This window comes from Tauraco erythrolophus, chromosome 2, assembly GCF_009769465.1.
Source record: "Tauraco erythrolophus isolate bTauEry1 chromosome 2, bTauEry1.pri, whole genome shotgun sequence".
Taxonomy (NCBI): Eukaryota; Metazoa; Chordata; class Aves; order Musophagiformes; family Musophagidae; genus Tauraco; species Tauraco erythrolophus.
Window position 1 is genome coordinate 68860002 of NC_141466.1, and position 12157 is coordinate 68872158.

At 41.4% G+C, this 12157-nt stretch overlaps 1 protein-coding gene across 1 annotated transcript in view; it reads right to left on the reverse strand.

The window, feature by feature from the left end:
• Positions 1-12157, reverse strand: part of PKHD1 (PKHD1 ciliary IPT domain containing fibrocystin/polyductin) — a 272553-nt gene that overhangs the window by 241712 nt on the left and 18684 nt on the right. The window contains exons 13-21 of the mRNA XM_086623983.1: positions 11111-11246; positions 10149-10263; positions 9283-9558; positions 8434-8523; positions 7593-7686; positions 5483-5625; positions 4438-4568; positions 3265-3449; positions 2748-2886 (exon numbers count right to left, since the gene is read on the reverse strand). Of these exons, the coding sequence (XP_086480109.1) occupies positions 2748-2886; positions 3265-3449; positions 4438-4568; positions 5483-5625; positions 7593-7686; positions 8434-8523; positions 9283-9558; positions 10149-10263; positions 11111-11246 (1309 nt within the window). The remainder of the gene's footprint in view (positions 1-2747; positions 2887-3264; positions 3450-4437; positions 4569-5482; positions 5626-7592; positions 7687-8433; positions 8524-9282; positions 9559-10148; positions 10264-11110; positions 11247-12157) is intronic.

The following is a 12157-nucleotide window of genomic DNA, read 5'->3' on the forward strand; positions in this document are numbered from 1 at the left end:
AAGGCATTCGTGGTCAAGACCCCCACTCATGACACCTCCATGTCACCAGCATCAGAGGGACACCTATGGGAACAACACTCAAAGGACCTAAGGAGAACATATTGAGAGCTCAAATGGAATCGAATACTCCCAACTTATACCTACATGATATAGGCAATGCACACAGCTCTTTTAATTATGATAGAAGAAATAGTTCGTACAACACCAAGCACAAGCAAGTCCTGTCCCTGTACTGGTGTTTTCAAAGGACCAATTCAATGCAGCCTGGATAGCAGCTACAACATCAAAGCAAAAAGCTTTCCTACTTCCTCGGGTCTATCAAAATCTTAACTCCTCTAAATTACAGAGATATTTTGCATTAAAGTTCACCCAAAGCAGTATTTCTAAAACTTGAAACGTTTTCTCCCTTGCCTCTAAAATTCCTCGTCAAAGGAAAAAGAGACTCTCTGTGGTGCAATGATGCCACCATGTGGTTAATTGTCTGGGTAACAGCTGAAGACAGCTCAGCCGTGGCTTCTGCTGAGCAAATTTCAAGAATGTGAAACCAAAAGGACCACCGAGCCTTCTAGCCTGACGTCCAGGTTTCAATTACTATCCCTGCCTCAACCACAACAAGCTATGTTAGAACACATCACAGCATGTGCTCAGTTAAGAGAAAGAGACAGGTTTGGTTTGAAGATATCCAAAGACAGTGATCAGCCCACTCATTTTTAAAGCATGTGCTGATTTTTGTTCTCAGTATTCCTGACTTTAGCATCACACACTGGTTTCTCTTACGTCTTCCTCTGTGAGATGGCGAAGTCCATCAGTGCCAAGTACTCTTTTTTTTCCCCCCTTTTTCCCCCCCCTAGTGAGAGGTACTGTGATCAATTAATCTCTTAATCCTCTTTTTATAAGCTAAACTAGTTGAGCTTCTTAAATCTTTCTCTCCTAGGCATTTTCTTGAGCTCCATAATCATACTCGGGTTTTTTTATTTTCCCAGTTTTTCTAAGTCTCCTTGAAAAACATGATCATTAGCACTGCATGTAGCATTCCAATGACAGTCTTGTTAAGGATACACACAGGAGTAAAATTTTCCCCTCTTTCTGTTAGCTACACCTCTGTTTATGCATATTAAACCTCACAAACATCCCTCTGTATTCTCATCCTTGCCTTTACCATTGGTGGTTCATGTCAAAATATCACATTTGACACCGGCAATTAAATGTGCTTTTCAAGGACAGACTTTCCAGCCTATACCATTCTATGATATCCTTCAATGCTGTGCTAGATAAGCTGACTTCAAAACAGCTGGGTCTAAACTGTCGCTTAACTGTTTTACCAAATCACTTCTTGGGCTTTGCAGGACAAGTCTGATCTGCTGCTGAGCATCTGTCACGTTAGGAAAACTGAAATATAAACTGGATTGCGTCAGTCTTTTCCTTTGTACTGACTTAGGCTATGTCTCTGAACCAACAGGTGATTGATGAATTCACCAAAGCCTTGGATTTCACCAGGAAATGCAGGACTTGACTGCTCTGGGTACAAGACCTAATTTTCTTTAGATCTTAGCCACCTCTTAAAGGAGAATCTAGCTGTCTTTAGGGCACTCAGAACTAATGACACATTGTTTCGTGTTTGCTTCAAACAGGAGAGACACAAGGTAAGAAACCAAATTAAGCTACAGCAGGCTGAGGTTCACCTTTTTCTTAAAGGAGGTTTCCTGTGGACAACTGGGCAAGTCACTTTGACTGAAGTAACTGAGCCAAACTAACAGTTGGCTGTTTCAGAGAAGAGGCTGCATCATTACAGCTTCTCCCTCACCTGGCTCTACTCCTATCAGGTCCTTGTTAACTCAACTGGATGCAATCATAGAATGGTTTGAGTTAGAAGGGACCTTAAAGACCATCTAGTTCCAAGCCCCATGCCATGGGCAGGGACATCTTCCACTACACCAGGTTGCTCAAAGCCTCATCCAACCTGGCCTTGAACACTTCCAGAGATGGGGCATCCACAACTTCTCTGGGCAACCTGTTCCAGTGCTTCACCACCCTCAGAATGAAGAAATTCAACCTTTTAGGATGTATTCTCTGCCGGTGTAGCACTTTAAAGTTGCACTCTCTGATCTGGTTAGCCTATGGCTCTGCCTCTTTCATTGTTGAATAGAAACCATTTCAGTAAACAAGAGCACATAAGGTGGACTTCTGTTGACTAGCATGGTAATTTTTCTCATTGAAGGTGTTTGGGAGTATCTCTGGCTGATCTCCATCTACTGTTTCAGAAGGACTTAGATCTCCTTCTACTCCTACATCGTAACTGGACAGCACATGCATATCTTACACCCCAGGCTGAAACATCTTAAGCTCCTCCGGTTCAGCAACCAAATCCTACTCATAAAATGCAACTTCAATATCAGAATCAGACAACTTCATTAAGACGTCTACAATATATGTTCAAGATCTTGTATGGCAAGCAAAGCTCAACACATTCATGTGCTGAGAGTGAAATTAAGTATCTTAATTTAGAACTGCAGCCCATCTTCTGAGTAGACACATCTGTGCAGGACACAGTAGTCTAAACACTCTGAACATGTGCCATTTGAAATGTCTAGAGAAGACTCCAACAAAAGCATAGTGATTGCCAAGCTGCAGTCTTATCATCCACTGCCTCTCATGCCCTGTCTTAGATGACAAACTGCTCCAGAAACGTCAGGGTGAATTGCAAGAGGTATTACACAGTTTTGAGACAACTTACTCACTGTCCCTACCTTAGAGAGAGAAGAGGCAGACTTGCACCACAGCCAGACACCGTCCAGGACACATTGTAAGTGGGAGAAGACCCCACCACAGATACTGCTTCGACTATCCTCCCATCTAGCCAAGGTGGTTTGGGATCCCTCTGAGAAACTTAAAGAGCACAAGCATTCATGAGAGCCAGGATAACAGCTGTCACTATGCCTAGATTATTTTCATTTCATAGCTGGAAACAGGTCTTCTTGGGGTGGGTATTTTGGGTTTGGGTTTTTTTTCTGGGCAAGAAGATTCAAGAGTCATATTTGTAGAAACATATTTTTAAATAAACCAAGAATATTCATATTTGGCAATTCCTTCTTGATTGTTCTCATCAAGAACTATAAGTTCAAGAAAACAAAGTTATGTTAGTGCCTGTTGTGATATATCTTCCCCTTTGAAAAAGTTGCCACCAGCCTCATCATTAAAGATTTTAATAGAGTATCCTGGAAAGACTTTAACAGAAAAGAAAAAAAAAAAAACAAATTCCTTTACCAGTCACAGCTCTGTCTGCAATGATAACTTCATCAAGGTAAAACGACTCAGATGTTTTCTTTTGCAGCAGAGGGTTCAGCAAGTCTATCTGATGCACAAACACCGGGGAATTGGAAGGGAGGTCCTGGAGAAGCATGGAGTGATTCACACACCCCTTCCAGAGGTCAGTGCAAGTAAACGTCCAGCTGGAAGACATCAAGTTTGTGTAAACTCTCCTTTGCTGTGAGGTAGCTGCAATAACTGTCTTTTGAGGCGCTTCGTGAAGCTTCCAGGTAACATCAGGTACTGCCGTTATTACTCATACACAAGACATTTGCCCAATGGCTTGTGATCACTCTCTACGTGTCTCTGTTGGGTTCCCCATAGTGAGAAATAAAGCTTTAGATTTCTGCTCAGGTATCCTCCTCTGCATCACAAGAGTGGGATGTGGGAATAACTACCGTTGCTCTATTTTTGGCAAAACCACTACAATAGCATCAGTGACCTCAACAGAGGTCAATTCAGAGATCAGGCCCCTTGGGAATATCAGATGATTGCTCAAGATTCCCAGCTCTCTCCATCATGCAGTAATTTAATCCCAGTCTCCTCTTCCCCTTCCAGGCATACACACACATCCCTCTTATAACCTCACAGATACTCAAGTTGCCAACTTCACTTCCTGAAGTTCTTCAGAGACTCCTGATTTTTTAAGTCTGCCTGTCTCTAACTTTACTTCTAACACCAAATGTTTTCCACCCAAGTATTCTAAGTGAAATAAAAACAGCCAAAGGCTATACCAACTTTTAAAGCTTTGTGTACCAATGACCTCATAAGTTTTCTGGAAAAAAAAATTCAATTCATCTCTGTCTTACTGCAGAAAATCCACTGACTGTTGACAAACAAACAATGAAATTAATGTCCTCAGAAGCCTGGTGTGCTTACCAGGGACATAACAAACTTTCCATCTGTGCATTACTATAGTGAGACAGTGGTGCCCATAACAAGACACAGATTTCTTCAGTAAGTCTTCAAAAAGACTAGAAGCATGTTTCAGAAGTGCCTTTGCAGGGGCAGAGAATGTGCCACCTTACCCCAACTTATCATTTGTTCTTATAGAAATAAGAACTTCACCCAGTTTTCTTAGTACACCTTACTACGGAAAGTGTCATCTCTGGAAACAAAGTGTCTGGATACCTTTTAGAGTCAGTTTCACTGAAATCCCACAGGCAGGTGAGGTTCCTCTTCACTAAACATAAAGAGAAATTGGTGTAGGATACCAAGATATGAAGGATATTCCTCATATGGCCTTTATGTGCAAAACACACCTGCAAAAAATGGGGAAAAAATTCACAAATCAATCCACAGGTAATTTATAACTAATGTATGTAGAAGGTGTTATATTCTTTCAATCCCAGTTTAACATTAGTAGGGAAATGTGTTGTTCAAGGTCAGCAATAAAGACCACATCATCTTGAATAGCACCTGTAGAAGACAGTGCATGACATCCAGGTGACCTGTGTGCCACTATATATCCTGAAACTGACCCTTTAACCTTCAGTGAGGTTTTGGGGCAAAACATAACTGGGAAGTACCAATGGGGATTTCCAGTATCTAGGAGAGATGAAAGGAGACTGGAGGAGTTGGTCTTGATTTGCAGGGTACAAGGTTTGGGACTGGTGTCAGGTGGAGAAACAAGACTGGAAGAGATCTGTGAAGAGGAACTGGAAGGAGTCTGGGAGGACTGCAGGAGCCTTTGGGGATGGCATCTCCCTCCTCCTTTCTTTCAACACTCCACTATTTGCCTTCCCCTAGGTAGCAAAAGGGTGACAGGTTTGAGATCAAGACCTTATTCCTGTTAAAAGCAGATATAGAAGATGAGCAGAAAAGTTAGCCAGAGTGGACCCCCAAACAACAAGGTTTTTTTTGCTTTGTCAAGAAATGGTCATTCCTGCATCTTCCATCTTTTCCCAACACCATCCCACCTTTTCCTTTCCCTCCTCAGGCATTGCATCCCCAGAAGAAGAGATCAGCCAAACGTGTTAAAGATTATCCATGCCTCAGGGATCTCTAACTATCTACCCGTCAACCAAAGACTCTCTGCTCTTTCCACAAGCATAGTCCAAAGACATGAATCTTTGTGGATCTAGAAGTCTAAACAGATCAGACGATTTCATAACACTGATTTGGCTCTGAATATCCACTCCCCAGTGCAATCTACTTATCAAGAGCCGTCACTTACATGTGTGTATTCAGCGAGATCATATCTTGGTAGAGTTGATGGGGAAGTTTTCACCAGCTGGCTTGGTCTGTGAATGCTGAACCTTCCACAGAAAGGTTCCGTACCACTGACAATGTGTCCTGTGGTAATAAAGTCCTTCATATCTGACAGAGATAAAAAACAAAAAGGGATGAGAGGTTCAAAAATAATTCAGAAGACACCAGTACAGTCAAGAGATTCATGAAAATACAGGAAACAGGTAGCCAAAATTTGTCAAACAGTCCTACTCTTAAGTATTCTCCTGCCCAGATAAACGGTGAACATCTGCAGGGCAATTAGATTAAGGATGCTGAAAGACAGGAGGGACCATTAGATTATTACTGTTTTCAGCATAAAACCTCATGGTAAATAACATAGTCTTTAGCCAGGTAGAGTATGTTTGATCAAATCCATCCTTCCTTTCCAGAAAACACTCAGGCAAAACTGGAAATTGATGTATATAACAACAGTATATACATAAAACCACCTTCTCCTTTAGGATGTTTGTTCCATTGGTCTATCAAACATGGTGTAAAAAACTGCTAGGATTTCTTCTGTTTCTAGTGCATAAGAGACTTCCTTCCTTCAGTAAGTACTGACAATTCACCTTTTCTTCCAATAAGAGAAATAAAGACTGCCAAATTAAGTTAAGAGCAGAGTTTAAAAAAAAAAAAACACCCAAAGCAAACAAATGAAAAAACAACAAACATACAAAAACCCAACATAAAAACACACCATGAGAGGTGGTTTTTTGCACAACGGGTGTTGGACCTGTTGACATTTTCACTGGAAGAAATTATGAATGTAGTAGATTAGCTGTGTTCAAGGAGAGACTATGTAAGTGTAGGCAAGGGAAAACAACTGAAGGTAATTAAATTTTAAAAATATAATATACCAGGAAAATAATTAAAATTAATTATATTTGGAGAGAATTAATGACCAACTATAGTAAACCAGTTTTTACTCTTCCCTAGGTATCTATTTTGGTTCCTGCTGAAGACAAGACACTGAGCTAGGTAGACCTTAAGTCTGAACATGTGTGGCTGTTTTCACTTTTGACATCCATTGAGCGCAATTTCACTACCATTGTGCTGTCTTAATATTTTCTATATATTACAATCATCAATGAAAATTCAGTTTCTGTTTTGTTCTATTTGTTACACATAAATTGTTATTCCTACTGTACTGTTGAACCATCTCTAGCTTTTAGCTCAAGTTTTTCCTCTTTTTTTTGTTGGCAGAACTGTAGATTAAACTAAAAATCACATAATTAGATTAAGAATGTCCAACTGCTTTTTCCATTTTTCTTCCTTCCCTCTCCAATTAAATTAATTAATTGTTTTCCTCCATTTGGAAGAATCAATCAGAAATATACATGTTACTGGCTGGGTCCTGTTCTCTCTGTCCATATCAAATACAAGGATGTGATACAAGGTCTCTAGGCAATCATCTACTTTTTGGCATAGGATCACTATACTATTATTGCTGTCAGATATATAAAACAGAGTAACTTTCCAATGTGCACAATACCTTTATGTTAGAAAACTATTATTGATAATTGTATTTAATTTTTTTACAGAAGCAAATAATGTTTCACATCTTGCCTCGCCATTCAAGTATACCACAGACATTTGCATTGTTTCCCTTTCAGTCATCAAGAAACATTGCAAGTGAAGCTGCCCAGAATCAGAATCAGCTGTTTCCACAGCCCGAGCTGTAGCTATGGGCCACACCAGATTTGTTTCCCCAGCAGACATATTGAAACACGAATAATTTCCCATGCCCCAGAACTTGCATTTTTTTGTCTCTACTTCTAACATTTCCAACAACCAAAATATATCACCTGTTTTGGTAAGTGTGTTGTAGTATGACTGAGTCATGCAAGATATTACAGAAAGCATCTCTCATTAATACATTAACCATGTTGGGTTTAATACGATGTTTCATAAACTCCCTCATCAGAATAAATACAAATAATGAATAGCTGAGAAACACAAACGTATGTGCTTAGATCCATTAAAAGTGTACATTTACTGTCACTAGAAGTTTGAAGTACAATAAATACTGCTTATTTGTCACAGAAGATCACTACCTTCTTTCTCAAAGCCATCCTGGAAAAGGATTTTAGCAGAAGTTGGCTCAGTTTCACATCCTATTGAAAGAAGTTCCTCTATTGCTGTTTGCACCTTTGAAAAAATTAAGAACATGAAAAGCAGTCACAGTACAACAGGGTCTGGATCATTTCAGCAGAGAGCTTCAACATACAAGTCATCACTGCATTTTTCATCAGCTAGGGACAAGCGGCAAGGCAACTCTGAGCAGGTAGCCAAACAGTAAATGATAAAATCCAGCTCAACACAGAGAATAAACTTCCAGGTCTAATACCCGTCACAGGGTGTGAGGCATCCTTTAGGCATCCAGCAGCCCCCTCAGAAAGGGGCAGATTTCTTACATGAGTTATATCACAGCCTGGACATCTGCATGTCCCTCCAGGCTCCACCAGCTCTGTTGACTAGATACCTAATGACTATCATGGAGCTATCACCCAGGGTAGTTTTGACAGTGACCAACTACTGCATCAAGAGAGCATAGGACTTTCAAGAAGCCAGATCAGAGCTCCAGCCTGAAGCAAGAGCCATACACTACACATTTGGTCTTAGAGGAGAAATCTAAGGGTCTAGTACCTGAAAATACTACATGCTTCATTGCAGATATAAGCGAAGCGCAGATGCTGTGGTATGCTCAGAATATACCTGGGAGTGAGTTTCCCGAAAAATCTCACTGCGAGACACTCCTAGTAACAAAAAATCATCCCTACATCATGTAGAATTTATCTCAGCTTCTGGGCCAAACACTTAACTGATGTCAAGTCCCACAACTTCATCAATTACACTCCAGCTGAGAACTAGGTGTTTGCTTTGGATGATACCTACCTGGAGAGCCGTAGCATTTGTAGGCATCATTCTGCGCAATGTGTTATTTCGGGAGATACTGAACCACCCTGTACCAGACACAGTCAACATCTGGCAAGCAAAGCAAATAAATGAAAACAGATATAAGCTGCATAAGACACGCAGACTTCAAACCTAGTATCTTCTACCAAGAAGGATTTTACAGTCTGCGTTTTGCATTTTTAAGCCTCTGTAAATCAAGAGTTCCTTCAGGTACTCTTAAACTACTGATGTTCTCCATAGTCTGTCCTGACACAAGCCTCGGGCTCCCATTCTTAGATTAAGAGGAGCACAAGGGATACATGACCTGTGCAGACACTGGCAGCCACAAATGGTCCCTAAAGCTCCTGACCTGCAGCTGTGAAATTTAACCACTAGGACAGATCTCTCTCATTGCTGAGCACTTCATCAAGCTGAAAGTTTCTATCATCTGATGGCAATATAGGGTTGACCAGATAACACACATTTTGAGTATGCTGTCACAAATGAAGAGGAAATAAAAGCTATTCCAAGCTTCTATTAATGAGCATTAAGTAACGAGGTGAGGCATTAATGAGTGAGACAACAACACAGGGGAGTCAGCATTGCTTATCCTTTAACACATGTGCAGATTATAATGCTACCATAGGGTTAACACATGCCCAGCTGCATAAAAATCACAAACACCTTCAGCTCACAACACTGTTCAATAACTATGTCATCAGGTTAGAACAAGATGGGAACACAGTCACGTGTAGCATGGACAAAGCCTTTACAATTAAGAGTCACTGTCATCTGTGGCAACTAAATCAAGGCTACTCCAGCTCCCAGGGCCGAACACACAGCACTGACCTGCACTTCTGGAAGTTGCAAGGCACGAGCCCGAATTTCATGCCTCTCAATATAGTAGTTGTTCACCACGTGGGGATTCAGCCACGTGTTGTGTATCTGGACTCCAATCCGCATCCCGTTGCTGGGTGCCTTTCCATGATGCAGAGCTTCCAGGTAGTACCTCAAACCAGCAGTTAGCTCGAATTTCTGGGATTTTGGCTGCCAGTGCTCACTCCAGTTCTTCACCCAGTTCTCAGACCACTCCAAATTGCCAGCAGGGAGAGAAGCTATCCTCACCTGTGTCCAGACCAATCGAATTATTCAGTTACAGAGACATTTCTCTAGCCCCAAGACACTTTGTCCTATACGACAGCTCCAAAATGAACAAACTCATGCTTGCAGCTGATAGCAGTGGGCTGATGGTTGACACACTTCTCCCTAACCTACAGGAAAAAGCCATCATCTAGAAGAGCTTTGGTTTAGGGCTCAATACCATAAAGAAGATAATTCTTATGGCTGACCCTAGCCCTAATAACAGTTCCCCATGCAGCTTTTCATGCTATGTCTTATGTCCTCCAAAAATAAAAATAAGAACTATGTCTACAGCCTTCTGCGATGTAGTATGTTACCATTAGTAAGACCAGTAATGCTACTCGTTTTTCATAGATAAGAAGTTCTTTAAATTTTTTCTAGCTCTGTTCAGTTACTAGTCTTAAGAATAGCCCAGAGAAATGCATCACCTTAATTTATAGCATCCTCTCTGCAAGAGATTCATAATAAGGGCAAACAAACCAGTTCACACTGGGGAAATTCCTACTTGTTAGTTTTAACCTTAGTTAAAACCATTTCTTAAGCTGATCTTATTTTTCCTCAGATAAGAGTAATACCTTATGTTCTGGATCTTGGGACAAACTTAAGTAGAGGGATGCCTGATCATCTGCCTGGATCCAGAAGGTGTAATTGTTGGTCTGAGGAGCCACAAAAAATCCACGAAGCCTGGAGCTAAGCAAAAGCAGAATATCCACAACATACAACAGAGTTACTACAAAAACCCTTCAGCCTCACACCCCACCTTCACATATACACTAAGTAACAAGGAAAGACTGGGAGACCAAGTTACAACAAACCAAACTCAGATTTTTAAACTGAAGGAACCACAAAATGACCCATTTTCAGATTAAATGTTGTTTATGCTTTACAGCAGTTTTCAAAAAGGAAAAAAACCAGCTCCACAAAAATAAGTATGGTTTTGTTGTTGGTCACTTTCTTGTGCATTTCTTCCCAAGCAAAATCTTAATCCTGAACAGGCAGGAAAAAAGCTCAAAATCACACACAAGATCAACTGAGAAAAACAGAAGTGATAAGAAAAATGAAAATATTCATGCACATTGCACAGCTTTTCAAGGGTGTATCTGAAGAAGCAATGGGCAGCAATACAGTTCAGATATTTTCGCAACTTGGGGCAAATCAGTGTATTTCCATTAATTGCACCCTGTGCTGCAGCTGCCAACATCAGCTGAGGGTCTGGCCCTCCACATCTGGTCGAAGCTCCAGCCCAAGACTGTCTAACTGGAGTTCCTTCCATCTCCACAGCAATTTCTTTTGTGCTATTTCAGCACATCTAGCCCAGGTAGAGCAGAAATACTGAATGAAAGCAAAAGGAGGAAAAATAAAACACTTCACTGCATATTTTGAGCTTCAAAAGGACCTCAGAGCAGAGGGTTTGCTTTGATTTATAGGAGCTATGCAGTAAGGCTCTGCTATAGAGAGCTGTCAGATGTTATTGCTACACCTTACACTGCTAAAGGTGATTGTCATGGCTTCATCTCTTTTTCAGATCACTGCGTACCTGAAGGACTTCTTTGCCCCAGACAGAAATCTTACTGGGGAGCTGGCATTAGGTACAAACTGCCATCTATATCCAGGACCTGCTTCTGTCAGATCAGAGGCGTCATCCCAGACTTCAAAGAGAAGCCCTCTGTTTCCTAGAAAGTTAAAATAAAAATGTTCTCAGTAGCAGCCAACAAAAATCCCAGAGCACATGCTAGAATCAGTGATGTAAGGAGGCAGGACAGAACAGAAAATTTTAATAATAAATTGTCTCTGTTTGTGGGTCTTTTTTGCAGTCCAAGGCAGATCATAGATCTCACTTTAGGGAATTTGTTCTGCTTCAAAATTCTCCACCAAAAATAATGAAAATCTGCAGAGAGTAGAGCATTCACCAAGCTCACATCTGCTCTTGCAGGAAAAGGTACTGAGATGACCACAGTCAAAATGAGCTAAGCCTCATTTTCATAGAATGGTTAGGGTTGGAAGGGACCTTAAAGATCATCTAGTTTCAATCCCCCTGCCAAGGGCAAGGACACCCTCCACTACATCAGGCTGCTCAAAGCTTCATCCAACCCAGCCTTGAACACTTCCAGGGATGGGGCATCTACAACTTCTCTGGGCAATCTGTTCCAGTGCCTCACCACCCTCAGAGTAAAACATTTCTTCCTTATATCCAATCTAAATCTCCCCTCTTTCAGTTTAAAGCCATTACCCCTTGTCCTATCATCACACGCCCTTGTAAAAAGTCCCTCTCCAGCTTTCCTGTAGGCCCCCTTTAAGTACTGGAAGGCTGCGATAAGATCACCCCGGAGCCTTCTCTTCTCCAGGCTGAACAACCCCAACTCTCACCCTGTCTTCATAGCTGAGGTGCTCCAGCCCTCAGATCATCTTTGTGGCCCTCTTCTGGACCTGCTCCAGCAACTCCATGTCCTTCTTGTGTTGAGAGCTCCAGAGCTGAACGCAGTATTCCAGGTGGGTTCTCATGAGAGCAGAGTAGAGGGGCAGAATCCCCTTCCTCAATCTGCTGGCCACGCTCCTTTTGATGCGGCCCAGGATACGGTTGGCT